The sequence below is a fragment of the Camelus ferus genome, chromosome 2 (assembly GCF_009834535.1).
Source record: "Camelus ferus isolate YT-003-E chromosome 2, BCGSAC_Cfer_1.0, whole genome shotgun sequence".
NCBI lineage: Eukaryota > Metazoa > Chordata > Mammalia > Artiodactyla > Camelidae > Camelus > Camelus ferus.
The window spans coordinates 76,016,691-76,042,067 of record NC_045697.1 but is presented as its reverse complement, the minus strand read 5'-3'; the positions used below and the strand labels follow the sequence as shown (position 1 = coordinate 76,042,067).

General features: G+C 43.7%; 1 protein-coding gene across 1 annotated transcript in view; it reads right to left on the bottom strand.

Annotated features, from left to right (window-relative positions):
- The window catches only part of HADH (hydroxyacyl-CoA dehydrogenase), a 45,791-nt gene that overhangs the window by 1,448 nt on the left and 18,966 nt on the right, over positions 1 to 25,377 (bottom strand). Inside the window, exons 2-7 of the mRNA XM_006184634.3 lie at positions 23,826 to 23,954; positions 20,774 to 20,931; positions 16,455 to 16,581; positions 13,416 to 13,505; positions 10,272 to 10,344; positions 317 to 433 (exon numbers count right to left, since the gene is read on the bottom strand). Of these exons, the coding sequence (XP_006184696.2) occupies positions 317 to 433; positions 10,272 to 10,344; positions 13,416 to 13,505; positions 16,455 to 16,581; positions 20,774 to 20,931; positions 23,826 to 23,954 (694 nt within the window). The remainder of the gene's footprint in view (positions 1 to 316; positions 434 to 10,271; positions 10,345 to 13,415; positions 13,506 to 16,454; positions 16,582 to 20,773; positions 20,932 to 23,825; positions 23,955 to 25,377) is intronic.

Here is a 25,377-nt window from a genome sequence, read left to right as displayed (position 1 = left end):
TAAGAAGGAACCATCAGGGGAAATGAAGTAAAGGGGAACATGGGCCCTGTCTACGCTGTATTTGAAACTTCCTGTGAATGTATAATTATTTCAAAATGAAAAGTTTAAAAAGAAAGTTGCTTTGTGAGACCAGGCAGCCACATTTTTCCTTCTGTCATTTGTTAACTTGACTCTTTAAGCTGGTGGGGCAACACTTTGGAAGGTCTACTAAGACTCTTAATAATTTGTTTTAAATAGGCATTATCATTTAATCCATAATTGAGAGAGACCACCTCAACTCAGTTAAAGACAGACTACAGAGAATTCCAACCCTTACCGTCCATGATGAACTTCGTAGTATCCAGCCCAACGTAATCGAGAAGCTCGAATGGGCCCATGGGGTAGCCAGCGCCCAGCTTCATAGCAGTGTCGATGTCCTCCTTGGACGCGTCACCTGCGGAGAAGAGGGCAGCACTAAGCCACACCGTCCTTCCCAAGGTCCTCCCTGTCACGCGTCGGTCCCTGAATCACCAGAGTTTTACATATTTGCACATTCAAAAACCATCTGGAGTCAGGATTTCTGGCTTGGATATGATTCTGTCTCAGGGGAACATGCCAAATAGGTCACAAGGTTCTCCAAGCTACCCCACAAAGTGACTGTGTGAGGTGGATTCCAGAGCGCTGCTGCCTTGCTCGCGGAGAGAGGCCCCAGCGGCCGGGGACACCGCTTACTTCCAGTGGAGCGGGATTCTCCAACTCTGGAATAATTTATTAAAATACCCTTTAAAGCGACAGCATATTTTTGATGGATAAATAGACCTTTTTATAAAAAAAAAAGAAAAGAACTAAGCTTTATATTTTCTGTGTATTGTATGTGTATTTTTCTTTTCCAGCTTTTTTGTTTTACAAGTAATGAGTATTCCCTCTGGAATCACATGCACATAAACCCTTTGGTTAAGATGATGTTTAAACAAAGCCCAAACCTGACTTAGAACGGCCATGCAAGTTTGAAAGTGTGCTGAGTAGACTAAGACAAGAGCCTGTGTACTTTTTCTTTGGAATTTTATGGAATCCTTCAGATACTGTCCTTGGGCTACAGAGGTTTTTACAGAGAACAACCTGTCCCCTATTCTCCAAAATCAGGAATGGGAATAGCCTGTAACAAGCGGTTATCTAGAATTTTGTTCCAAAGCATAAAGAAATAGTCAATTACATCAAAGCTTGGAAAAAAAAAAAAGGAAAAAAATGATAAAGTACTTGAGAGGATTTCATACTTATTATTTCAGATTTTCAGGCACAAGGAACAAGAACTACTGAAACATCCATAAAGACTATTTTTAAAAGCACACGAAGTCCTAAGTAATGCCAAAGGATTCAAGACAGTTCAAGGTGATTAGAAAGCAATCAGTTACTCCTTATGGGTGACACTATCAGTACTCCACTGGTGAGTCAGCCAGAGGATCCTGAGAACCATGATTTGAGTTTCAGGCCATAAGAGAGCAAAAGTGATCACATACGCATTAGCTTTATCAGGTGGCCTCATTCATTCATTCAACTTTAATTTATACCCGTTATGTACCAGGCACCACAGACTCAGAATGAGACAAAAACAAGACAAGCACTCAAGTGTTCATGATATAACAGGAGAATTCAGGTGAGTAAACCAAAAATGTCATCAGAACAAGTCCTCAAGAGTCACGAAGATTCACACAGCCGTGTGGGCAAAGATGGAGAGATTTACTCACACTGTCATAACTCAACCAAAACCACCACCCAGGCCCAGGTCCTGATGGTCCTGAAGAGAATCCCAAGGGAAGAGAGGGCAGGGAAGGGCATTCTGTGCAGCGGGAACAGCATGTGCAAAGGCAAGAATGAGAAAGAACACAGGAGCCGATAAGTGGATTCTGCTGAGAGGACTTCATTAGACTCCGGGGCTTCTGTGGTGTTGGGGCCAAGGTGCTGGGATGACAACCCAGCGAGCACCCCTAGCTCAGCAACAGCTGCTCTGTGCCCGGCACCCTGTCCTCAGCACCTGTAGACCTTCACTCAGTGTCACCTCCCAGAGCCTCCCCTCCTCTCTGCACATGAACTAGCAACTGTCTGGACTCCAGGCTAGGACTCCTGCCATCCCCTAGACTATTTATCTTTCTCAGGGATTACTGGTCACAAGCTAACATGTTATCTGTTGGTTCATTCACTACAGGCTGTCTCCCTTCATTAGAATATAGGCTCCCTGAGGACAGAATCTCAAGCATAATGGTTCCAACTTACCTAAAGCCATTTAATCAAATCAATATTCAAGACAGACAATAAACCCTAGAGTCAAGACTGTCATTCCGAATTCAGAGAATCACTTGACTATTTTATTTCAAAAAATTATATGAAGACATAGCATATCATAGAAAAAAAAAATCTGAACAGTTTTACCAAGTCAGCACAATCCTAAAAATTCTATTCTGAGTAATACAAAGCAAAAGAGGCAAAAAGTAAAGACAGAAATAAAATACAGATGGGTCTGCCATGTGAGAGTTAAATGTGATATCATGTTTTAGACCAATAATTCCTAACCTTTAGAGTCAAGCACTTCACTGAGAATCTGACACCTTCTCCAGAGAAAATGTACATAGACCCAAAATTCTGCATCAAACTTAGGAGGCTCATGGGACAACACCCCCCACCCCCCAGCTAAGAACCCCTAACTCTAGACAACAAAGAAAGGTGTCCTCAGTGAACTCCCAGCTCTTCTGCATGCCTGGGAACCCGGAAACTGCCTCAACAGGCCTCTTTTGCTGGCTCATCAGCACCACCTACCGACCATTCTTGGCATTAAAAACAAACAAGAGTCACAGCAACAAGGATCAGAGCCGCAGTGCAGCCACCATTCCTTTATTCAGGAGCAGCTACCTAACACCCGTCCTATACGAGCACTCTGTGGCATATAAAGATGAGGACCCAAATATGCCACAGAAAACAGGACAGGAGGAGAATAGAGGCACATGCCACGCAGCAGGGAGAAGAGTGGCACGTGTGCCAAGGGAGAGACAAAGTGCACAGTTAGGACAACACAGGCTACGTCCAGCCTAGAGCACTGGGGCCACTCTGGCGGGACCTTGTGAGAAAGGCAGGAGAAAGGTATGCGGTGATGATGGGAGGGGTGGCGGGTGAGGAGGAAGAAGGCTCCCCAGCAATGGCACTGTGGTTGGCAGGATACAACAGAACCACTACACGTCTTGAGCAGGGGAGGGACAGCGTGGCAGGATGTCACATGGGGGCTGGGGCACAGGCTCGTGGCACTCCCATGCGGGACCACCACCCTGCCAGAGCTGACCCTGACTTGTGTTGAGTGTTGTCCGACGGGGGCAGCTGCCTGCTACCAGGCGCCAGCCCGCTCAAAGGTCTGCTCAAAGGAGAGAGTCCTGACCCTCAGGGACGAGGGTGATTGACCCCACCAATCAGGCCTTGGTTACAGGCGGGAAGATGTGAGCAACAGGAAGGATAGAAGCTGCAGGACCCTGGGGAAGGGGGCCTGACACAGGAGACACGAGGCTCTCAGCACCGCAGAGCAGTGGTGTCAGATGGCAAACGCCGCTGTATCCCCCGGACAGCTGGCAGAAGCACCACTGGGGGCCTGCGCACTCTGGAAGCTGCTCAGCTGCCTAGGAGGCCTGAGTGGACGATGCTGGTGTTGGTTCTCTGTTCTAACGCTCCACACATCCCTCTGACGAGCCTCTACCACTCAGAGCAGCATCCTGCCAACCTGTCAGCATGGAGCAATCGCCCCAGGTGTATCAACAGTGTTTGTCATGGACCCAAATTCATGTGGAAATCCCACCCCCAATGAGATGATATGAGGAGGTGGGGCCTTTGGGAGGAATTAGGACTAGACAAGTCACAAGGGTGGAGCCCCCAGATCAGAGCTCTTCTCAGAGGCACGAGAAAGCTGGTCTCCTCTCTCTGCTCTCCGTCCCGTGAAGACACAAAGAGAAGTCGGCAGTCAGTCTGCCACGAGAAGAAGGCTCGCACCAGAACCCGACCATGCTGGCACCCTGATGATGGACTGTAGCTTCCAGAGCTGTGAAAAATAAATTTCTGTCACTTATATGCCACCAAGTCTATACTATTATTTTGTTACAGCAACCCAAACTGACCAAGACAGTGCTGAACAGAGATGTTCTCCCCAGTGAGTTCAGAGAAGGCTGAGCTAACCAGTGTCCTCATGACACATCTGCTGCTGGCCCGTGGTCCCCACACCTAACTGTGCGGGGCAGGACAGCATGCACCATCTCCTCACCCTCCTGGACGACAGGACAGTTGAGGAGTCCTGTCTGGAAAAGACACAAGGTAATGTCAATTCCTTTGCTGCCAGAGGGAGCCTCACTAAAGGCAGGTTAACTGGTGCAGGGACTGGGGTGATAGGGAGGAATCACAAAAGTGACAAATTAACAGACACAGCAGGCGAGAGAGGGATAATCCAAGATGGCTTCAGGTTTCACAGCAGAACAGATGCATCTCAGAGCAGACAAGTGGAGACAGGGTGGCAGGTGTGCATGTGAGCACACCCCTGTACTGGCGGAATGAGGGCAGAAGCTCGAGGGGGCAGAAGGGACATGGTAAGAAGCCTGAGGGGTGACACCAGAATCCAGGCCACAGTGTGGCTCCCCGGGAAACAGCCCCCACCCAGACGTGACACCCAGTGCCTGCAGAAGCAGATGCTCTGGCTCACAGGCCCTGAGAAGACCGTGGGGAAAAGGGCAAAGGAACGAGGAGTGACAGGGGGCTGAGGGCAGCACCAAGGGCAGATTAAGATCACTCCCCTGCGGGTCAGATCCCCCTCCCAGGTGTCTAGCAATGGTCAGGGTCAAAGAGACTCCATGTCTTTAGAAAGGGACCACTGCTGGAGGGAGAAAAGCAGAAGACAAGAAAATGGCTTTCAACGTACAAACTGATACATTGTGCATTTGAAAACATATCAAAGTGACAATATGTTTCACTGAGAAAAACACCATCAAGAGGTGAATCACCCACATGCTATTTCTAAAACATTACATTAAAGAAAAAAATCCCTGACTTTCAAAGTAGGACAAAACACTTCATGCTGTCTTCGAGGTGTAATTAGGCATATTTGTTGATAGATAAACACAGAAGTGTTGGTTTGATCTTGGAGCAAAAGTGAGGCAAATGCCTCCATAAAACAGAGGAAAGTTTTAATATTTAAAGCAGATTTTGAGGAAGCAAATATGCTTTCATCTCTCTGGAAGAGCTGGTATAAATGTTTTGTTTTAAAAATGACATTCTCATACAATAATAGGAGGAGATTTTAACACCCCACTCACATAAATGGACAGATCTTCCAGACAGGAAATCAATCAGGCAACAGGGATCCTAAATGACACAGTAGAACAGTCAGATTTAATTGATATTTTCAGAATATTATATCCAGAAAACCCAGAGTATGCATTCTTTTCGAGTGCACAAGGAACATTCTCCAGAATAGATCACATACTCAGACACAAAACAAGCCTCAACAAATTTAAGATAGAAATTATTTCAAGCATCTTTTCTGACCACAGTGGCAGGAAACTAGAAATCAACCACAGAAAGAGAACAAGAAAAAAATGATTAGATGGTGACTAAACAACATGTTACTAAAAACCAAAGGGTAAAAGATGGAATCAAAGAAGAAATTAAAATATACCTTAAGACACATGACAATAAAAACTCAACCACACAAAATCTATGGGATGCAGCAAAAGCAAGTTCATAGTGATACAGGCCATCCTCAAAAAACAAAAACATACCAAATAAACAACCTAGCCTACCACCTAAAAGAATCAGAAAAAGAAGAACAAACAAAAGCTAAAGTCAGCAGAAGGAAATAAATAAAGATCAGAGGTGAATTAAGTAAAACAGAGATTTAAAAAATACCAGGAAAAAACCAATCAAATCAAGAACTGGTTTTTTGAAAGGGTAAAACAAAATCGACAAGCCTCTGGCCAGGTTCACCAAGAAGAAGAGAGAGGACACAAACAAAACAAGAAATGAAAGAGGAGAAATAACAACTGATACCAAAGATACACCAAAAAAAATGAGAATAATATGAATAATTATATGCCAACAAACTGGACAACCTAGAAGAAATCGACACGTTTCTAAAAACACAGTCCACCAAAACTGAATCAAGAAGAAGTAGGTAATTTGAACAGACCAATCACTAGAAGTGAAATAGAATCCATTTAAAAACAAAATAAAAGTCCAGGACCAGACGGCTTCAGTGGGGAATTCTACCAAACATACAAAGAAGAACTCATATCGATCCTTCTCAAACTTTTCCAAAAGGCTGAAGAGGAGGAAACACTCCCATACTCATTCTATGATGCCATCATCACCCTGATACCAAAACCAGACAAAGACACTCACTACCAAAAAAAAAAAAAAACCCCAAACCACAGGCCAGTATCTTTGATAAATATAGACGCAAAAATTCTCAACAAAATATTAGCAAACTGAGTCCAACAACACATGAAAAAGATCATACACTATGATCAAGTTGGATTTACCCCAGGGTCACAAGGATGGTTCAACATATGCAAATGTGATACACCACATCAACAAAAGGACCAAAACTACATGATCATCTCAATAGATGCAGAAAAAGCATTTGATAAAACTCAACCTCCATTCATGATAAAAACTCTTACCAAAGTGGGTACAGAGGGAACATATCTCAACATAGCAAAAGCTATTTTTGACAAACCCACAGCCAACATAACATTCAATAGTGAAAAAGTGAAAGCCTTCCTGCTAAAATCTGGAAAAAGACAAGGAGGCCCACTCTCACCACTTCTATTCAACACAGTACTGGGAGTCCTAGCCACAGCACTCAAACAAAGAAAAGAAATAAAAGGGATCCAAACTCGAAGAAATAAAAATGTCATTATATGCCGATGACATGCTACTATACATAGAAAACCCTAAGGGCTCCACACAAAAACTACTAAAACTGATAAAAGAATTCAGCAAGGTAGCAGGATACAAGATTAATTTACAGAAATCTGTTGCATTTCTTTACACAAACAATGAAATATCAGAAAAGGAAGGTAAAGAAATAATCCCTTTTAAAATTGCCATCAAAAAACATAAAATAGTTAGGAAAAAGCCTGATCAAGGAGGTGATCATTGAGAACTATAAAACACTGATAAAGAAAACTAAAGATGATTTAAGGAAATGAAAGATATCCCATGCTCTTGGGTTGGAAGAATTAATATTGTTAAAATGGCCATACTGTCCAAAGTAATCTACAGATTAAATGCAATCCCTATCAAATTACCCAGGACATTTTTCAAAGAACTAGAACAAATAATCCAAAATTTGTATGGAATCACAAAAGGCCCAGAATTGCCTACGTAATACTGAAGAAGAACAAAACTGGAGGCATAACCCTCCCAGACTTACAGACAATACCACAGAACTACAGTAATCAAAACAGCATGGTATTGGCACAAAAACAGACAGATGGATCAATGGACCAGAATAGAGAGCCCAGAAATAAACTTATACATCAATGATCAATTAACCTTCAACAAAGGAGGCAAGAATATACAATGGAGAAAAGAGTCTCTTCGTCAAGTGGTATTGGGAAAACTGGACAGCCACATGTAGATCAGTAAAGTTAGAACACTCCCTCACACCATACTCAAAAATAAACTCAAAATGGCTTAAAGACTTAAATATAAGACAAGACACTATAAACCTCCTAGAAGAAAATATAGGCAAAACATCTTCTGACATAAATCTTAGCAATGTTCTCCTAGGGCAGACTACCCAGGCAATGGAAATAAAAGCAAAAATTAACAAATGGGACCTAATTAAACTTATAAGCTTTTGCACAGCAAAGGAAACCATAAGCAAAACAAACTGAAAACCTATGTAATGGGAGAAAATATTTGCAAATGATGCAACTGACAAAGGTTTAATTTCCAGAAAATATAAACAGCTCTTACAACTCAGTAACAACAACAACAACAAAAAATCCAATCAAAAAATGGGGAGAAGACCTAAACAGACATTTCTCCAATGAAGACATACAGATGGCCAATAGGCACATGAAAAGATGCTCAACATCTCTAATGATCAGAGAAATGTAAATCAAAACTACAATGAGGTATCACCTCACACCAGTCAGAATGCCATCATTCAAAAGTCCACAAATGATAAATGCTGGAGAGGGTTTGGAGAAAAAGGAACCCTCCTACACTGTTGGTAGGAATGCGGTTTGGTGCAGCCTTTGTGGAAAACAGTATGGAAATTCCTCAAAGAACTAAAAACAGACTTACCATATGACCCAACAATCCTACTCCTGGGCATATATCCAGAGGAAACCCTAATTCAAAGAGACACCTGGACCCCAATGTTCATAGCAACACTATTTACAATAGCCAAGACAAGGAAATAACCTAAATGTCCATCGAAATATGACTGGATAAATAAGTTGTGGTTTATTTATACATTGGAATACTACTCAGCCATAAAAAGTGATAAAATAATGCCATTTGCAGCAACATGGATGGCCCTGGAGAATGTGATCCTAAGCGAAGTAAGCCAGAAAGAGAAAGAAAAATACCATGAGCTCACTCATATGTGGAATCTAAAAAAAAAAAAAAAAAAAAGACAAATGAACTTACATATAAAACAGAAACAGACTCACAGACATAGAATACAGACTTGTGGTTGCCAGGGAGGAGGGGAGTGGGAAGGGATAAACTGGGTGTTCAAGATTTGCAGATACTGACTGGTATATATAAAACAGATAAACAAGTTTGTACTATATAGTACAGGGAAATATATTCAATATCTTGTAGCAGCTTACAGTGAAAAAGAATCTGAAAATGAATATATGTATATGCATGTATACAAATGTGTTGTACACCAGGAATTGACACAACATTGTAAACTAACTAAACCTCAAAAACAAAACAAAACAAAACCCTACAATGAGGTATCACCTCACACCAGTTGGAATGGCCATCCTTAAAAAGTCATGGCCATCATTAATAAGATGGCCATCATTAATAAGTCCACAAACAATAAATGCTGGAGAGGGTGTGGAGAAAAGGGAACCCTCCTATACTGTTGGTGGGAATGTAATTTGGTGCAACCACTATGGAAAACAGTAATGATATTCCTTAAAAAACTAAAAATAGTTATCATATGATCCAGCAATCCCACTCCTGGGCATATATCTGGTGAAAACTCCAATTTGAAAAGATACATGCACCCCATGTTCATAGGAGCACTATTTACCGAGACATGTAAGCAACCTAAATTCCATCAACAGATGACTGGATAAAGATACAGTAAACATATGCAATGGAATACTACTCAGCCATAAAAAGAATGAAATAATGCCATTTGCAGCAACATGGATGGACCTGCAGATTAATATACTAAGTAAATCAGAGAAAGACAAATAGCACATGATATCACTTATATGTGGAATCTAAAAAATGATACAAATGGACTTATTTATAAAACAGAAACAGACTCACAGGCATAGAAAACAAACTTATGGTCACCAAAGGGGAAAGGGGGTGGGGGGATAAATTAGGAGTTTGGGATTAGCAGATACACACTACTATTTATATAAAATAGATAAACAACAAGGTCCTACTATATATAGCACAGGGAACTGTATTCAATAGCTTGTGATAACCTATAATGAAAAAGAATATAAAAAAGAATTTTATACACACGCACACACACACACACATATAAATAACTGAATTACTATGCTGTACACCAGAAACTAACACAACACTGCAGATCAACTATACTTCAATAAAAAGAAAATAAAAAACAAAGATGACATTCTCAGGAGCAAGCATTTGTGAATGAAGTAACTGAAAACTACATTTGCTTTTCACCCAGTTCCATCTGTTTGTCTTTGAAGCAGAGCAGACATGAGTTACCTTTCCAGCAGTATGGTAGGGAAGTTAGGCAAGAGGATATACCCAGAGATCCAGAATATACCTCTGTGTTGGCCACATGACTGCTCTGACTGGGACTGTCATGGGGCATCCTAGAGTCAGCTCAGGGGCCTCAGGGAATCCAGGGGCCCAGGAAACTCAGTGGAAAGGCACCCGACCCAGGGTCAGACTGATTCACAAAGTCAGAAAACAGAAGCCCCTTCCCTATTCCACATGGCCTGGCCCTTCTCACAGGACCTGCATGAGAACTCCCAGAGAGCCTGCCAGGGCCGAGACCTGCTGCTCCCAGCCTGGCTCAGGACAGCTACCTCGTTCATACAGCCGGACTGCTTCCATGAGGTACGGCACCAGGAGACGGTTGACAATAAACCCAGGAGTGTCCTGTCAGAGGAGAGAGACAAAAAGAAGACAAGTGAAATTTCACTGAACTTTATCTTTTGTGAAGTCACCAGATCGCTCCTTCTAACCCTGGGTTGTTACCCACATTTATCTAGCGCTACATTTTCAAAGTACCAGCACAGCCTCACTTCTATCTTACATGACAATTTATCCAGCAACTCTAGTACCCCAGAACCCTCCACTGCATGGGTCCCAAAATAAAGGCAGATCAAGCAAGGCAGAGGAGTCACTAAAAAGAGCACAGCTTTGAGGACAGGCAGATCTGGGCTCAAATTCTAACAGTCTCTGACTCTGTGTCACTCAGAAACTCAGTTTCATCATCTGTGAAATGGGAATAGTACAGTAACTTCTACCTCACAAGTTGTGAAGATAAACCAGGAAACCCATAAAATGCTGTGCATATAGCCCTCCACTTCTCTCCTTTCCCACACCCCTTTCAGGAGTCTAGAAAAAGTAACAATCCTCACAGAGGCACTACTTCCTGGCTTCAGGAGTTTCTCACGCTCCGGCAGCGGCACAGGATGGTTGAGTTGGGAACAGGTGCCGCAACAAACAAGCAGGTCTGGACAGACTAATGGCCTTTCACAGCTCACCACCCAAGGCCCTCTACCCTGGACAACCCCTGTACTGCACACTCTCTCGTCATTTCCCACCTCATTAAAATGCTTAACCACCACTCCTGCAGGCCAGGTGTGGGCTCTGGAGTCTACCTACTGCTCTCTTTTGTTGTGAAGCCGATTTCCACTAAGTAGGGGAGGCTCCTCTTTGAACATTCCCTGGTGATCCTCCTGCAGGCAGAACTCCTCACCCTGGCCCCAGGCCTCGTGTCCATTTCTAACACACACTAGGCACTCCATCAACATCCGAATTAAAGACGACCAGCCTCCTGCCCTGCTCCTACAGCTGACCTGGCTGCATGCTGGAGCTGCAGGATCTGTACCTCCGCTCCTTCTGGACACGGTGAAACCTCCCCTACCCCCTCTCCCAGGAGTACAGAGATGCACAAAAGAGTTTTATCAGTTTAACCAAGACTATGTTACTACAACAATGTTGAGTTTACAACCAGGGCAAAAATGCTTTCTAACTTCAAAAAGTTTACTGTAGAAATTCGGGATAGGGTAGGATAGTGAAATATATGAAGCATATCATATACAAGGTTAGAAATCAGAAGGCAGTCCAGGAAAAATATTTTCTCCAATTATAATATATGGGTTTTTATATAGACAATTTCATCTACAAAAAGCGTTCATAGAACTCAACAAGGAAAAAGTGCTGAAACTCACAAAATATTTAAACTCACTAGTAATCAAAGAAATATTCATTAGAATGAAACAGCATGTTGCCAGTAAGATTACTGGTAGCAGGTTTTCCCCATTATAACAGCCAGTGCTGCTGAGGATGCGGAGACAGATACACTCATAACGCTGGCGGAATGGAGAGAGACACAGTCCTTTAACAGGGCAATTTAATTTTATGTAATTGTTCACCTTACATTTTTCATACACATTTATTTACTAAATATATTTTATCTCTGTACTTATCATACGCCATGAACTGTGTTGTTCGAAGTGTTTTACAAACATTAATTCATTTATTCTCATAATAACCCTGTGAGACAAATACTAATATTACCTCTATGTGAGGTAGAGGACACGGAGGCACAGAGAGGTTAAGTGCTTGCTCAAAGCAACATAGCTAATAAATGCCAGAGCCAAGATCTGAACCCAGGCAGGCTGGCTCCAGAGTCGCCTTAACCTTTCTATACCACACTCTCCTCATGAAGTCTTAGTATGACTCTGCTGCCAAAGACCATCCCTGCTTGTTCCTGCACCTCCATTTCACACCTCATTTTTCATTTACTGCGCACTGATGTCCTTTCTAACCCATGACTACCCGCTGCCACGAACAAAGCACAAGCTGATAAGAAAGTGCAATCATACCCTCTGCTTATTAATGTGATTTTTTTTTTAATCCAGATGTTTTAAAACCACAAAACTAAACAAACAAAAAAAACTGAGTGTTAAAAAATGAGACTCCTTAATACAACACCACAGTTCTGGACAGGGGAACTGGCACATGGAAGTCTGTTCTCTTTGGCTACTGGGGTCCACAGCAACAGGTGACTTTTCCAGATGATTCTTGAACAATTTGAATTTTCACAGGTTAACACAATGCTATGAGTTCAAACTTGAGAATATTTCAGAAAGCAAAAGTATGCTATGAGAAGAACCACAATGATATTTAAGATTATGGTCAAAAAAGTAGATCATATATTTATAAAAATTTATAATGGCCACTTTGTGATAAAACTAACTGCCCCTTTAGGAAGATCTGCCAAGTCAGAAGCCAAGTCCCTAAGTTTTATGGGAACTAAAGAGGAAATGGAGAGATTGAAGATAATCAAAACAAAAGCAGGTGATAGCAACTGGGATAATTTTACAATCACTGGTATCTTAAAGGGAAAAAGGCTAGAGGCATGCTTTCCATTCAGCCATGTTTCTTACTGAAAAACAAAACAACACAAAACAACCATAACGCAACATTCCACCGAGAAACAGTTTGGTTAACGCTACCTTGGGCGGATGGGCTTTTGCCTCTGTCTCTCATTTCCCTAACCACCTGCAGTGTTCCTTCCAAAACTGAAGCTCTAGTTTTGTTTGGGGTACGTGGGACATCAGGCCGTGCCTGACACACAGGCTTCTGGCTCCCCGAGGCCCAGCAGAAGCTTAAGCTAATGGGGTAACAAAAACCATTTATGGAAACACAGCTGCTCACCGACAGAAAAAAGGCAAGGCCCAGAGGGAAGTCTGAGTTTTCAATTTAGCTGAAGCTGTGGGCTCCATTGGGATGTCAGGCTATCCACTGCTGGCCTTGGGCAAAATTTAGGAGTCTGATTTTCCTGCTGTAGGCACAGCTTGCCCTTTACAGCCTGCAGACAGGCCTGCAGTAAAAGTGACCCATCTCCCACATCATTTCTACTATGGAAGAATTCTACCTGGACTAAGTCAGGTTCCAAGGAAAATCACCCCCTTAGCAACCTACCCATACTCTACCTTGCAAGAAACAGGATGCTTTCCCAGGGCTTTGCTGAAGTCCACCAGAGATTCAAATGTCTTCTGGCTGGTCATTGGTGTTTTAATGACCTGGAAATGCAAAGCAGAAAAGACGTATAACCAGAGAGTCAGCAAACAATATCAATAAAACAGTTCAAGGAAACACTGACCAAAAGCAAAGATAATTTTAGTTTTAAAATAGAAGGATCTCAAGCCAGAAACGAAGATGTCTACTCTAAGCACTACATCTAAGTCTGCTACTCTAAGATAGCAGACTACAGCAGAATATACAAAATCAAGGCTTAAAATATAAACATGTATGTGCGTGTGCAGGAGAGCTTTACAGGCTTTGTCACCGAGACAGACCTGGGTTCAAATCCTGGCACAGCACTGATCAACTCTGTGACCCTGGGGATATTTCTTAAAACTGAAATGGCATTGAAATCACTGTACCTACCTCAAGGGCCTGAGGTGAGAATAGGATCAGATTAAGAAGGTAAAGCATTAAGGGCAGCTCCTAGGAGGACTGAAGTGCCCAGTAAATGCTGACTTTTATTCGTGCAGAGTATAATGACCGCCCTTAAAGTACTCTGCATGGAGTCCCACCTTCTCTCAGTCTATAGATGAGAAGAGCCCCCAGGCACATTGAGCGATATGCCAAGTCGCAGGGTCCCGTGGACTCTGAGCCGAGTGCTCCCCCCAGTACTCCACCCTCTCCCACACAGGTGCCCCAAAGCCCAGCGGCTCCCTTTGCCTCAGGACAGGCTCATCTCAGAGGAAGGCTTTCACTTCCAGCTAACAGGGGCCCCCAGCCGGGGCGTGCCGCCTGCCAGGCACTGGGGCAGGCTCCGGGCCACCCTCCTGACTTTTGTGTGAGGGGCAGCACAGGAGTGCGAGTGCTGCCCCGCTCACAGTGGGCCACTGGGATCCACAGGAACTGGCACCAAGCCGCATACCTGGCAGCCAGCCCTCAGGAGAGAATTCACCTTGTCAGGAGTGAGACTTCTGCAAGTGGAGAGAAACCCAAGTGACTTTAAACTTAAAATATCTAGATTTATAATTTAAATGCTAGTTAAGGGACTTCAACAAGAGTTAAAGCAAACAGGCTTGGCTTCTACATGAGACCCTTTACATGAGCTTAGGCAGGTCAAATCAGCTCTCAGTGCCTCACCTCTCTTCTGTGAGACAGAGGTGATGATAGTTGACAAGTCCTCCCTCTTGTAAGAGGGCTGCGGGGCCTAATGAGCTAGTGTCTGTGCAGGATGAAAGGTGCTACGTAAATGGAGAGAATCATTATCATTCGTGTTTTAATGTCGTCACAGCTTGGGAAGTGGTGGAATGTTATGGCACTAAGGGAAGTAAGTGAGTGGAAACAGAAAAAAGAACCAGGAGGATGGGGACAAGGCATCAGATGAGCTGGGCCAGAAACTGCTCTGCAGGGGTCACAAATCAAACTGCAACCTGAGAATTATTCCTAAGGTGGTGTAAAAGTCTCCTTCAGAACCATATAGACTGAGCTAGGGAACAGGCTGCTAATTACAGAGTTTTAAAAATCATCTGTTGGCTTAAAGGAGTCAGCAGTAAAGGTTTTTTAATAGGAGGGAAGAATATTTATTCAGTCATTCAACAAATACCAAGTACTACAGATATTCTGTTCTAATACAGAGCCTGAAAAAATACACATATACGTGTATATAAATGAGAACAATCCCAAGTGGAGCCCATCAAATCATGATTACTTTGGTGCTTACCACCAGTGACACAGACACAAATGCTCAAGTTAAAGAATAAAAATTGTATAAAGAAGAGCACTTTTAGAAAACATTTTCTAGAAATGGTAACATTTGCCAAGCATTAACTGTTAACAATCAATGTGCCACACTTCCAAAGACATAGATGGACATTATCAGATAAATGCAGTTGAAAACTGTATTGAAGTTTGAAGTTAACCTATAAAATGTGTCTTTATTTTCAAAACCCATATGTACATGATATAGTAACCAAAAAGGTAATTAGTCCCTCAGTCCTGAAATGTTGGAAATTCCATTCCACTTCCTTGCTCTTTCCTGCATAAGGATAAGTACTGTTTCTTCTATTTCCTGTGGGAGGTGGAGGAAATGAGGGGATGGGGGAAAGAGGCCTGGAGGGGAAAAAGATCCCCCACACTCTCCCAGGGAGCCCCAGCCAGTCTGGAGGTGTGCTGGCTCCACATCCCCCACACTTTGCACGGCAATAACTCCTCAATCTGAGAACAAATGCCACTTTAATAGCGGCTGCTCCTCAGACCCTGTAATTAGCCCCCCTTTAAAAGGCAAGTTGCCACATTTCAGGTGCAAACTGTCTATAGTGACTCCATCTCCCTCGTACCCAACTCTATGAGCAAGCAAGCAGAAGAGGCCCAAGCAAGATCACTGGTGGCCCTCCCTGGCCACTTCCCACCACCTCCTGGGTTTGTGGTCACAAGGTTCAAGGCTACCAGGAGAGCTTTAAAAGCTCTGATCACAACACATGGGAGATGTGCCTCCTCTGTTACCTGGGGCTGAATTCACCACAGTAACAGTGGACAGGGTATCACAGTGATTCCTGTGGGAAACTAGGCTGATAAAATTCCACATCCAGCCTTAACAAACCGACCTCAATGAGACAATATGAACACAGGTGGCTCTCCCTTTGTGGTCTCATCAAGCCAGTGGTCTCTAGTGCTGCCTTCCCAATCTGACGCCTCTCTCTGCACTGCCCATCAGCTACGGCGCAAACAAGTGACATTCCACAAGTTAGCAGCCCTCCTAGTCATCGTCGGTCAGAACACAGGGCTGCGAGGAAACAAAGCACAGTGACCTTCCTGGGTATCAGGCACTGTTTCTTCCTTTGGCTCTGAAAGGACACTCTGGCCAGAGAAACACAAGCACAAGGACAACCCTCCACCCTCCCAATAAAGTCCACCCAGTGCAATTCCCGGTGGCAGGGCAGCTGCGACTCAGAGAAGCAGGACTGAGAGCTCACAGAGCAAGCACACATGCACAACAGACACCCACTGACCTCCACAAGTTTCATCAAGGGCACTGGGTTGAAGAAATGGAGCCCGGCGAATCGGTCCTGTCTGGTGGTGGCATTGGCTAGGCTTGTGATCTGCAAAGAGGAAGTGTTGCTGGCAAAGATTGTGTGTCTGTGGAGAGAAAGATGGTGGAGGATTGAAATGAGTCCCCTCTTTGAAAACAGTCGTGACTCCTCGGGTGCAATGCACGAGGTGACTGCTTACTGCCCAGATCCGCCATCCTGACCCTAGAGGAAGTCAGGGAAAAGACACGACTTCACACAAGAGGCTGAAATCAAGTGACCTGTTTCATTTAAATTTTGAAATTTGAAATTAAGTAATTTGAAATGTTCCAAAAGCCTATTTAGTCTTTACCAATCCTTCTTTAATTTTAGGGAGCAGGATTTCTGTTAGCTACTTGTATTATTTAACTCTCATGGTATGCAAGATAAAAACAAGGTAAAACATCAGTCACAAGATGAAATTCTAAGTGAACAAAGACTAAGGAAAAACAGGATGCATCACAGACACTCAAAATAAACAAAAAACTGAAGAAACACCTGGATCCTCAATGAGAAACATATGATAGAAACATGAACTACAATCTTTTCCCCTCAAGTGAAAAGCTTTACTTTGCCATTGAATGGGAATAAAAATGAAAATTGAAGAAAATCAACATAGTCCAAAAGAAGTCCAAAAGGTTACACTGGCAGATGTGGGGAAGAAAGGATACGTGTATATAATGATAACTGTAGTTCAAGGTATTCTGCTTATAAACTCTCCTTAAAAAGCATCTTCTCCTGTGTATATAAAATAGTAAATGATTAATTTAAAAATCCATACTGACTTTAACCAAATTTGCTTTTTAAGACATTAGCAAAGTGGGGTGCCAAAGGCATGGCAGGCAAATCTTTAATCAGAGACTTCTCTGCTTCCCTCAAGGATGAATATACACAGACTGGCACAGCGCCAATTACAACCACGAGGGCCCGGTCACAGCGCAGGAAGGGGACTGGTCCCTTATAACCAGACTGGAGGTTCCTGCTTACCCAAAAGGCAATACTACAATCTGCCTGGAATCGCAGGAGAGGCAAGAGGGAAGGGAGAAGAAACTAGTCACTGGGAAAGAGGAGAAGAATGAGGTGAAAGGAGCCCTGTGGCTGGGTGGCGGGTGCACAGAGGCTGAGGGGAGACCCCTCGTGTGCTCGGCCCAGGAGAGCACTTCACTTTCACGGCACAAGAACACCAACTTTTCTCAAACAGCTTCCAAGTTGGTCAATTTAAAGGCCAGGTAGAGGGTCTTCTCCTTTAAAAAAAAAAAAAAAAAAAAAAAGACCTTTTTTAAGGTTTAGAATTCTAGTTTTCAAAGTTTCTTGCTTTCTGGTCTAGACGAAATACTGTAAGCCAGCCTGCATCACAGAAGGCAAGGAGACCCTTGCGGTAACCAGGAGTGGGCCGACGCAAGTGTTTCCTAGCCACCCGCCCTCAACCATAGCCGCAGGGCCACGGTGACGCAAGGCTGGGCCGGCAGGGGCTCCACACCCTGCTTAAAAAGGGGGTACTTCAGAGATGAGGGTTATACTCGTAGTGTGGTGCCTTCTTATAGGGCACCTGAAGGGCAACTCATCTGCAAAAAGGACAAACAAAGGGACACTGACTGGAGAACACGTTTCATCAGTGAAGTTACAGTTGGCCCTCAGGATCCGTGGGTTCTGCCAACCAGGATCAAACATATTTGGGGAAAAAAATCCAAAAAGTACTAAAAAGCAAAACTTGAAATCTCTGTGCGATTTATAGTATTTACGTTGCAGTAGGTATCATGAGTACTCTAGAGATGGCTTAAAGTATACAGAAGGATCTGTGTAGGTTATATGCAAATACTACCCCACTCTGTATTAGAGGATTGCACGTCCTCAGGTTTGGAACCAACCCCTGCAGATACAAATGGAAGACTACATCAGGGCCCAGTGCTGAGTGTCTGCAACCCAGAACACTCCCAGCACACATTTACCAGAAGGAGAAAGATGTCTCTTCCCAGCAGAGCTCTGCCTCTACCTCTCCCAGTCGGTCAGGCTGGCTCTGACCCTAACAGCATCTCACGCTGCCTTCCTTCAACACAAACACAACGTATATACGTATTAAACACACACGGCTGTCTTTACCTTCCATCAAAAAGCACACTCTCACATTTTCCTTGAAACACTTGACTCTCTAGGACCATCTTTTGTTTTTCTTTTCTGACATTCAGGTACCAAAAAAAATTACTTTCCTCTCAAATGTACCAACAGAAAATCGGCAGCACAAGCATGATGGTCCATTTCAATGCCCCCAGGCCCCCAGTGAACACTAGAGCGGGTGGTGGGGACTGCAGTGGGAGGGAGTCCATGCTTTGTCAAAAGGGGAGAACCAGGACTCAGCTGGGGCAGGCTGGAGGCCTTGGCAAAGCTTTTCATCTGCACTTCTAACGCTGCAGCTTAGGGAAGTCACGTTCTTACAGGATGCAATCATTTCATCAGGGTTTCCAACTGGAACTTAAATCACTAGACCATATTTTCATCTCCCAGTATAGGATCTAACTGCAAAACTTGGCAGTAAAGTATCTCAGTCAAACTGTTTAAAAAACACACACACACAACTGGGGAGGGTATAGCTTAATGGTAGAGTGTGGTGTGCTTACCATGCACGAGGTCATAGGTTCAATCCCCAGTACCTCCATTAAAAAATAAATAAATCTAACCCCCCTCAAAAAAAAAAAAACCTACACAATTTAGCAAACATCAAATAATGGTGGTAATCTAAAATGAAAGTAAGAGTGTGGAGACAGGTGGCTGTGACCAGAAGTAAAGTCACACCTACGGTGCGCCCTTTCACACATCACACCTGTCTTATGACACGAACTTAGGTGAAAGAGCCTAGCATAGTGTCTGCCATACAGCAGGCTCTCAGGAACTGTGAGCTGAATTACAGCAGCTTCCTGACAACCCTGTGCATTAGGTGCCGCTATCCCTAATTCGCAGGTAGGGAAACTAGTTGTAGAGTTGGAACCAGGAAGGTCTTGGCAATTATTTCCCCCTAACCCCTCAACTCAAATTACAGATGATAAAACTGAAGGCCAGAGAGGGTTCATGACTGTAGAGGGTCAGAGGGGGAAGTGGTGAGGGCCCAGCACCAGGCCGCCTGATTTTCCCCCAACAGTCCTCCCATTACTCGACACTGACATAAGAAAGCAGTCAGACCTGTCACTGTCACGAGGGAGAATGATCAACATTTCAATAAAGGCCAAACTGCTTGATAATACTCCCTTTCCTGGGGTGGGTGCTTTTCCATCCTAGAGGGCTTCCTGCTAACTTGGAAGCCAACACCCCTACCTGGAGAGTCTTCTGTTTCTGTCAGATGGTGCCACAGCCCTTAAATGCCAGTGTAAAGCATATGAGTGTGCTGATCAGCAAAGTAACATACAGGTGACAGAAGGACAGGGCAGGGCCTCTCTGGCCACAAGGCCATATAGCTCTGAGGGCTGAAATCTAATAGGCCAGTATGCAAGCGTCTCTCCTTAGCCACTGCTCACTGGTGGCTGCCTAAGAATTACCATTGTCATAAAACATATTCTGACTTCCAGTTCCAACCAAGAAGGGTAAAGTGTGGCTAAGCAAGCCACAAGGAGAGCATAAGTGACTCAGTCAGGTGTCTCAATCGCAGGAGCCACACATAAATCCACAGTAGCATGTGAGCATAGCCTAGTAATACTGCACAGATGGTCCTGAACCCGGGCGCCCCTGTGTCTGACCTACGTGGTGCTGGCTCTCCTTTCCCACCCTCTGCCAAGAAGCCGAGTTAAGAACTCAGTGGTCCTTAAACGCTCCCAAGAGTGTTTTGATTTAACCCACTGAAGGCTCAAAGCCAGAGAGCCCTGGGAAACTGTGTAGATAGAGGCATTCCCTTCAACTACACCATTCTGTTGGTTCCACTCAAAAGAGGGGGCACATCAAATTGCCCTGAGGTTGCTCAGCAACATTTAAGGACATGGCCAAGTGCCTTCATCCTCTGGCCCGGGAGGGTCCATGACCCAGATGCTGCAAGAGATCAAGGTCTGGCCCTGCATGGACCCTCTGTTTTACATGGGAAATTCTACCCTTGTTTGGGGACAAGGACCAGATCAGGGCAGCCCAAGCTTTGGGGAGCAAATTGGAATAGAAGATAGAGAACAAAGAAAACAGTGTTGGTTCTTCTGGAAACAGCTGTGGGTAACAAAAAGAGAAGTCTTAGTACCGGGCGCCAGGGAGGAAGCCCTCAGACCCAACAAGATCTCCCAAGGGTTACGTACTCGGCGGCAAACTTGTCCAGCCTCTTGAAAAGCTCGCTCTTCACCTTCAGATTCTCCATGATGGCCTCCACCACCAGGTCTGTGCTGTGGACCACAGACGCTGCGTCCGTGCTGGTCGAGATGCTGCTCAGGGTTTTCTCCACGAACTCATCACCCGCCTAATGCAGTGAAGGAAGGAGAAGGGAACAGTCACTGGGCTCACTGGAGAATGGTGTGTGATTTGCTGCTAAAGTGAGAGGAAAGAGGAGGGTGAGACCTGGCCAACACACCTCAGACACAACTTGACAGTGCCCTAAAAATCTGAGAAATACAACTCCCTACGTTTCTGCTTAGAGTGGACATCTCAACGTACTTTGGGACACCAGGGCAAGAATCAGCCCGTGAGCAATCCCAGCTGGTAGTCAACACACTGTCCTGTGTCAGTCATAACCTTCCAAGCTCTTGGCTGGCTCTGCTCCAGTTACTAAGTTGCTTGTTCACAACACCTGTGTCGGCCTGCTCTGCCTGTCCCTAGTGAACAGACTGCCGTGTACTCTTCATGACAGGCTTCCATGAAGCCTGGAATTTGACCTTTCAGAAAGGGTAAAAGCTTAGCTCAGCCCCAACCATGAGTCTGAGAGGCGGTGCTGACTATCCCCCTCTAACAGGAGGCAGGGAAGAGCTGAGTAAGGGCATCGAGGAGGGTAAGAAAGTTGAACTTGGCAGTCACCCATCAAATAATAATCGCCCAACATGTATCGGCAACTGGTCGTTCAAAAACATACCAGCCACAGCCTCTGCTCTCAAAGAGCTTGCGGTCCTATCTTTTCCTCATTTGTGCCTCCAGGTTTCCACAAATAGACTTCAGCTAGGGCAGAAACAGGCAGTGCCCCATCAGCTGCCATTTTATTACAAGATGTAACTTGCCCATGGGGATTCAAATGGTCACACTCAGCAAAGGTATCCAAAATTATCAAGGAATTAACAATTGTAAGAGCTGCTCAACAGAAACATAATGCAAGACTAGGAGGTAATTTTAAATTTCCTTCTGGCTGCATTTTAACAAGTAAAAAAAAAAAAAATCAGGTAAAATTAATTTCATTTAACCCCAATATATCTGAGATATTATCATTTCAACACATAATCAATATCTTTAAATATCAAGATACTTTGTGTTGTTTTTCTATTCAGTCTTTGAAATCCGGTGTCTGTCTCACACTTACACAGTACATCTTGATTTGGACTAGCCAAATGTCAAGTGCACAATAGCCACCTGGAGCTAGTGGCTACTGCACTGGTCACACAGATGCCATCTTTTTACCCTCAGGGACCAAAAGCCTCGGCCCAAGGGGGACAACCTGCAGAAGTCTGCAAAGTAAACAAGTGAAAGTGCAGATTACCTGGGTTCAGGCTCGCCCTGTCCCTGACTCCCACCTCCCTCACCCCTCATCACAGCAGCCCTGTATCCGGTCCCTCTATCATTAAAGACATGGAGGACAGGAGAAGGTCTTAATCTGCTGTCATACTGCTTCAACTTCTTCAGGGAGAGAGTAACATTACCTCCTCCCCTGCCCTTCTGATATTTTAAAAGGTGACTATACGTTAAGAAAATGCAAGTCCCAAAATGACAGTGAGATACCACTTCATATCTCCTATGATGGCTATTATGAAAAAAATATAATAACAAGTGTTGGCCAGGTGGTGGAGAAACTGGAACCTTCATTCACTGCTTGTAGGAATGTAAAATGGTGCAGCCATTATGGAAAACAGTTCAGCGGTCCCTCAAAAAACTAAACATAGGATTGCCATATGACCCAGTGATTCCACTTCTAGAAATGAAAAGAGGGACTTGAACAGACAGTACCCCAATGCTCATTGAAGAATTATTCAAAAAAGCTAAAAGGTAAAAACAACCCAAGTGTTCTCCTACAGAAGAATGGATAAACAAAATGTGGTACATACAATGGAATATTGCCATAAAAAGAAATGAAGTCTGACACATGCTACAAGTACATGGATGAACCTTGAAGATATTATATCAAATTAAATAAGTCAGCTAAAAAAGGACAAATATTGTATGATTCCACTTATGTGAGGTATCCTGAATAGGCAATTCAGAGAGACAGAAGGTAGAATAGAAATCACCAGGGGCTGGGGGAGGATGGGAGTTATTACTTAGTGGGTATAGATCTATTTGGGACGATGAAAAAGTTCTGCAAATAGGTGATAGTGGTAGTCAAACAATATTGTGAAGGTAAATGCTAACAAACTGTACACTAAAAAAGCTTAAAATGGCAAATTTTGTTATATGTACTTTACCACAATAAAAAAAAATTCTAGGAGGCAACGAGACACACCACTGCGGATACCTGAGGTGAAAAACACAACAAAAACTATCTGCACTCTTCTCTACCTGTATGGAGAGAAATTCCAGCTAAACTCCAAGGAAATTAACCTTAAGCAACTTTAATAAGGTGACAAAGGTAAACAAAAATTCACTTGGGTGACTTCTGCAGTATTTCTAATTGCAAAGGTCCAATGAAAAAGAGAGCAAACTAGAGTTCCCAGCCTCCCAAGAGTTCCTCACATTCTTGTTCTTCACCTGCTGCTGGAAAGTGAGAATGACTCTCCCTATTTCCCTTAGGAAGTACATCATTCATAAGCATAAGACATTATCTAAGAAATCAAAATCTTCTCTCTAAATACAAAATTTACTATTATCATTTTCTTTTTAACTTGCAAGTATAAAAATTATCTTCGTGTTTCTTTCTCTTCCATCTCTTCCTATACCAAAATAGGTGTTCTTCAATTCCAAATTCTCAGCAGACAGAAAGTTCACTACCTGCACAAACTTTCTCTTCAAAACCTACCCAACAATATGGTCAGTTACGTCTCCTGTTCTGCCATCAGTCTCCAAGGAGTATTTAGTGGTTATGTTATTCTACTGGCCTAAGTTATGGGGAAATGAGTTTTACACAAACAAGCTGAAAAAGCAAGCAAAGGTCAGAATTCCCTCAACAAATGTGAAGTGGTCAGAGGACTGGTCTTGAGGACACTGATAACAAGAAATTACCTTGGGATTTTCTGCAAACTTCTTCTTGGCCACTCTCCTAAGGCTTTCCTCAATTCCCTTTCTAGATTTTGCCAGGATGTCCTCCGTTTGGTCCACCAACATTACTGTGTGACCAGTTGCTGCAGCAACCTAGAGCAAAAAAAAAAAGCAAGAAAACATGAAAATTAAAAAAAAAAAGTAGAGTTTCATATTCCACTTGAACTCTAACACAATTCCACTCAAAATACTGAGTAAACATAAAAATAAGCCAACATTAACTAAACACACACTTCTTGCCAGTTACTGCTCTAAACCCCTAACATGGATAACAACAAATTCTCAAAACAACCTTACAAGTTTAAGAAATGTGCCCATGGTCACACACAGGTAGTCAACAGAGCTGGGATCAGAATCACGCTTCTGAAGGCCACACCATAACCATGTCCCTGTGCTGTGCTACACAGAAGCCACTAGCCACATGTGGCTATTTCAATGAACTGAAATTAAGTAAAATTTAAAATTCAGCTCCTCAGTTGCATGAACTCTATTCCAAGGATTCAACAGTCCATTCACAGAGCACCTACCCCTTCCCTCCCCCACCACTCAATCATCTTTTTTCCTTAGAGCTGGAACATCTTGTGCAGCTTGACCCCTCAGTGCACCTCTTCTACAGTCCTTACATCAACAACAGGTAAGACTTTAATAATCGTGGCAAAAAGACTCATGTCCCCAAGGGCTAATCAGCAACAAGACTCCCATGACAGTAGGTCTCTGGCCATCAGTCAATTTAGAAGGACAATTCCCCTCCCTTCCCCTTGCCAGCCCTGACTGAATCCTGAGGGCACATCAGTGAGGCTGCCCCAAGTTCACACGGCGCCAGACTGGTTTAGCCACAATCAGTGAGAAGTCAATCCCCACTTCATCACACTTTGCCAACAGCTTTGGCAAAAACTGTGGAGTGGGTGAATAATTTTTTTTTAATATGTCATGAGGTCATACCACAGACAGGTGTTGTACTCAGTTCAAGTCATAAGTAAGAAGACACACAGGACCTAGTACAAACACAAATGATGCAAGATGCCAGCACAACTGAGATGTCCCTCAGTGCAGAACCCCCACAGAACAACTGGCCTTGGAACTTCTGTGGACCAAGGGTGGGCAGGAGGGGCAGGTCAGTAAAAATGAGCCTGCCCAGAGACAACAGTGAAAAGTAGGACTAAACTATCACCATGATGTGATTTTGAAAACCAGGCACCTAAAAACTCAAAAGTGAAAACCAAAGAGGAAAAGAAACAGAAACAGAAGAGCAAAAACTCAAAGGAGAAGAGGTTCAAATCCCAAAGAAAGATTTCCAAGGAACACTTCTAAAAATGATAAGACAGGCTTTCACTGGAAGTTAGCTACAACAGCACCTTGGTTTCTCCCCGAGAAAGCTGCACGCGGGGCTGCAAGTCTGAGCCTGTGGGGTCCGTAGGCGGCATCAGCACCGCCAGCGCCCCAGAGCCTGCCTGGGAACCAAGAGCAGGAAGCGCTGCCAGGACCAGGGCCGGAAGGTCTGATAACCACAGCAGGG